The 3,857-nt window shown below is 40.3% G+C and overlaps 1 protein-coding gene across 1 annotated transcript; it reads left to right on the forward strand.

Moving 5' to 3' along the window:
• Window positions 1-2,004: 2,004 nt before the first annotated feature.
• On the forward strand, window positions 2,005-2,916 carry LOC128068983 (olfactory receptor 10G9-like). The gene has a single exon (XM_052662266.1). It carries the CDS (start codon window positions 2,005-2,007, stop codon window positions 2,914-2,916), a length of 912 nt encoding a protein of 303 aa, XP_052518226.1.
• The last annotated feature ends 941 nt before the right edge of the window (window positions 2,917-3,857 follow it).

A 3,857-nucleotide genomic window follows, 5' to 3' on the forward strand; every position in this document is an offset into this window, starting at 1 on the left:
AATTTTGGGGTGATTACAATGTATTTATGGTCATAGTTTTGTTTTACATCTTAAGCATAAGCAGATACTGCTTTTGTCATGGCTTATGGAACCAACTTTGTGTCACTTTATAAAAAACAATGCAAAATTCCATAAAATTACAAGTCAATGAAGTGCTTTCTCTATACACCATAGCCTTACAACTCTACATTTTTGACAAAAGAAAAACTCTGTTTTATCACATGCTCCATAATAGAAGTGTGATGCTGATATGACTCTTTGTGGCATTAGCATCTTCGAAATTCATGGAGAAATGGTCCTCTTCTATTACAGGGGTCTAGGTGTCCAACCAAATTTCTCTTCATTTCTTCATTTTATTCCTTTTCTCTTTGAATATGTAATTGTTCACTCAGATCACTCAAACAAAACAAAATAAAAATACTTACTGCATGAGTCCTGGAATAATAGAAATCCTAGAAAAAATAAAAATAATTTCAGACTGCTGCTGCTGCTAAGTTGCTTCAGTCGTGTCCGACTCTGTGCGACCCCATAGACCACAGCCCACCAGGCTCCCCCATCCCTGGGATTCTCCAGGCAAGAACACTGGAGTGGGTTGCCATTTCCATCTCCACTGCATGAAAATGAAAAGTGAAAGTGAAGTCGCTCAGTCCTGTCCGATTCCTAGCGACCCCATGGACTGCATCCTACCAGGCTCCTCCATCCCTGGCAAGAGTACTGGAGTGGGATGCCATTGCCTTCTCCGGATTTCAGACTACCTATTATCCTTTACTTTGAAAAGAACATTTGTGTTTGTTTTATAGCAGATATAAATATTCAGTCTTAAGAACTCAATTCCCATAGATATAGTTTAGTTCTGTTCATTACTATTTAAGTAAATTGAGCCCTTCAGGGCCATCTCTAAATACATTGTGAGATGATTTGATCACACTTTCTAAGGAGGATGATTGATTGCTTAAAATCCTGGAGGGAAAGGAGATAAAATAAAAATTTATAAATACAAATAAACATTGTATAAGAGGAGCTGAGGAAAGCAGTGATATTCTGACCACCAGTGCATAGGTTTGGTGCCAGATTTCACTTAGAAACAGGAGAGCATGGTCTAGGGTGTGACGGAGGAATCTGGCTGCAACTAATGCTGGACCAGTATTGGGTTTCTGTCTTGACACATCTACGGCTGACCAGAGAGCTTTAGGAAAGTAGTTTTCTCTCCACAATCAAGGATGAAGGTTTCTTTGTGTGCTCAGTCGCTTCAGTCGTGTCCGACTCTTTGCGAACCCATGGACTGTAGCCCATCAGGCTCTTCTGTCCATGAGATTCTCCAGGCAAGTATAATGAAGTTGGTTGCCATGCCCTCCTCCAGGGGATCTTCTTGACCTAGAGATCAAGCCCCACATCTCTTGTATTTCATGCGGATTCTTTACTGACTGTGCCACCGGGGAAATCTTTAGGATCTTATATTTATCATGGAAATTCTCTGATGATCAAGAGGCAAAATCTATATGTTTGAAAGTGTGTGTGTATGTGGGGTATATTTCTGTCTGTCTCTATGGTGTCTATATAGGCATGTGTGTTAGAGAAAAATAGAAAAAGGAAAAAAAAAAGAGAAAGAGAGAGAGAGGCTTTATTCTTAGAGTAGCTACCAACTCTGAAGAGTAGCTAGTTTGGGTATATCTTTCCTAATTCCACAGAAAATAGAGTATAAAATTTACTCCTCTTGTCTATTTAGCTGATTTTATATGAATTTAGTCCTCTTTTTAATTTGGCTGATTCTTTTCTATTGGGCGATTTAGGTTCTACAAAAGAGAAACAACCATTCCTCCTCAGAGCCCCATGATGAAGCAAAAGTGCTATCTGCTATCTTTGTAAAAATTTATCCATTGTTTTCTCTATGAGCTAAGATGTAGTTGGTATATTTCATATTGAAATATGTTCTCACATGAAATATGTCAGTGTTGGATTTGCTGTAGTCCTTCCTGTAGGAACAGAGTACCATTCAGAGGAGAAATGACAAATGCAAGCCTAGTGACAACGTTCATCCTCACGGGCCTTCCCCATGCACCAGAGCTGGACACTCTCCTCTTTGGAATCTTCCTGGTGATCTATGTCCTCACTGTGCTGGGGAACCTACTCATCCTGCTGGTGATTATAGTGAATCCCCACCTGCACACCCCCATGTACTACTTCCTAACCAACCTGTCCTTCATTGACATGTGGTACTCCACGGTCACTGTGCCCAAAATGCTGATGACCCTGGTGTCCCCAGAAGGCAGTCCTATCTCCTTTCCCAGCTGTGTGGCCCAGCTCTACTCCTTCCACTTCCTGGGCAGCACAGAGTGCTTCCTCTACACCGTCATGTCTTATGACCGCTACCTGGCCATCAGTTACCCACTCAGGTATGCCAGCATGATGAGTGGGAGGACGTGTGCCATCCTGGCCACAACCACATGGCTCAGTGGCTCTCTGCACTCTGCTGCCCAGACCACACCGACATTCCATTTGCCCTTCTGCGGACCCAACCAGATCCAGCATTACATCTGTGATGCACCGTCTATCCTCAAACTGGCCTGTGCAGACACGTCCACTGTGGAGATGGTGATCTTTGTCAACATTGGGTTGGTGGCCTTGGGCTGCTTTCTTCTTATTATGCTGTCCTATGTGTCTATCATCCATTCCATCCTGAAGATCCGCACGTCAGAGGGGAGATGGAGAGCCTTCCAGACCTGTGCCTCCCACTGCATTGTGGTCCTTTGTTTCTGTGTTCCCCTTGTTTTCATTTACCTGAGACCAGGCTCCAAGGAGGTTGTGGACAGGATTGTGGCTGTTTTCTACACTGTGATGATGCCCCTTCTGAACCCTGTGGTCTACACCCTGAGGAACAAGGAAGTGAAGAAAGCTCTGTTGAAACTGAAAAAGTGAGTCAGTATTTACTCAAAATAAAGAATCAATACAGACCAGATATGGCTAACTTTTATTTATAATAAAGTTAAACACCAACAAGAATTTAAACTAAAAAAAAGAAGAATTTATACTTTTAAGGGACATTTCAATTAATTCTTTAATGAAAACAATAATTTTTTCCTGTTTCTCCCTGTGCAGAGTTCCAGCTTAAGCAGACCTTTAATGTCAATAATTTAAGGGAAGATCCCTGGAGAAGGAAATGGCAACCCACTCCAGTATTCTTGCCTGGAAAATCCCATGGACAGGCTACAGTTCATAGGGTTATAAAGAGTTCAATACAACTGAAGCAACTTAGCACAGAGCACACATATATAGCACAAAACACATGATAAACAATAGAAACACAGAAAGACCAAAATCTCTACATTCACAAAGGTCATCATTGGGTAAGGGAGAAAAACAAATGCAGTATAAAACAAGGTACATTGAGATAGGTGTCATGGGTGCCCAGGAAGAGGCTCATTAATTGTTTTAACTTGGAAATTCACTGGAAGACTCAAAATACTGTAATAATATGTATGAAACAAAACCATGTTGAAAGTTATTTAGAAGTTTTTAAAAATATAAATTTATTTATTTTAAAAGACACAAAACATAAATAAAAGTCAGTGTCTTTTTTAATTGAAAATTTTATTGGTAACTGTCATACAAAGTTGTAAGAAATAATACAGAGAGAGATCCCTTGTATACAGAGAGAACCTTTGCCCAGATTCCCCCAATGGTAATGATTAGCAGACTGCACCATAATATACAACTAGGATTTGGACATTGATATAAGCCACAGATTATTCAAATTTTCCCAGATTTATTTGTGTGTTTGTATGTTAAGTTGTACACAGTTTTAAATCCTGTAGGTTTGTGTATCCACCATCACAGTCAATATACTGAACAGTTCCAAG

The sequence above is a fragment of the Budorcas taxicolor genome, chromosome 25, assembly GCF_023091745.1.
Source record: "Budorcas taxicolor isolate Tak-1 chromosome 25, Takin1.1, whole genome shotgun sequence".
Classification (NCBI taxonomy): domain Eukaryota; kingdom Metazoa; phylum Chordata; class Mammalia; order Artiodactyla; family Bovidae; genus Budorcas; species Budorcas taxicolor.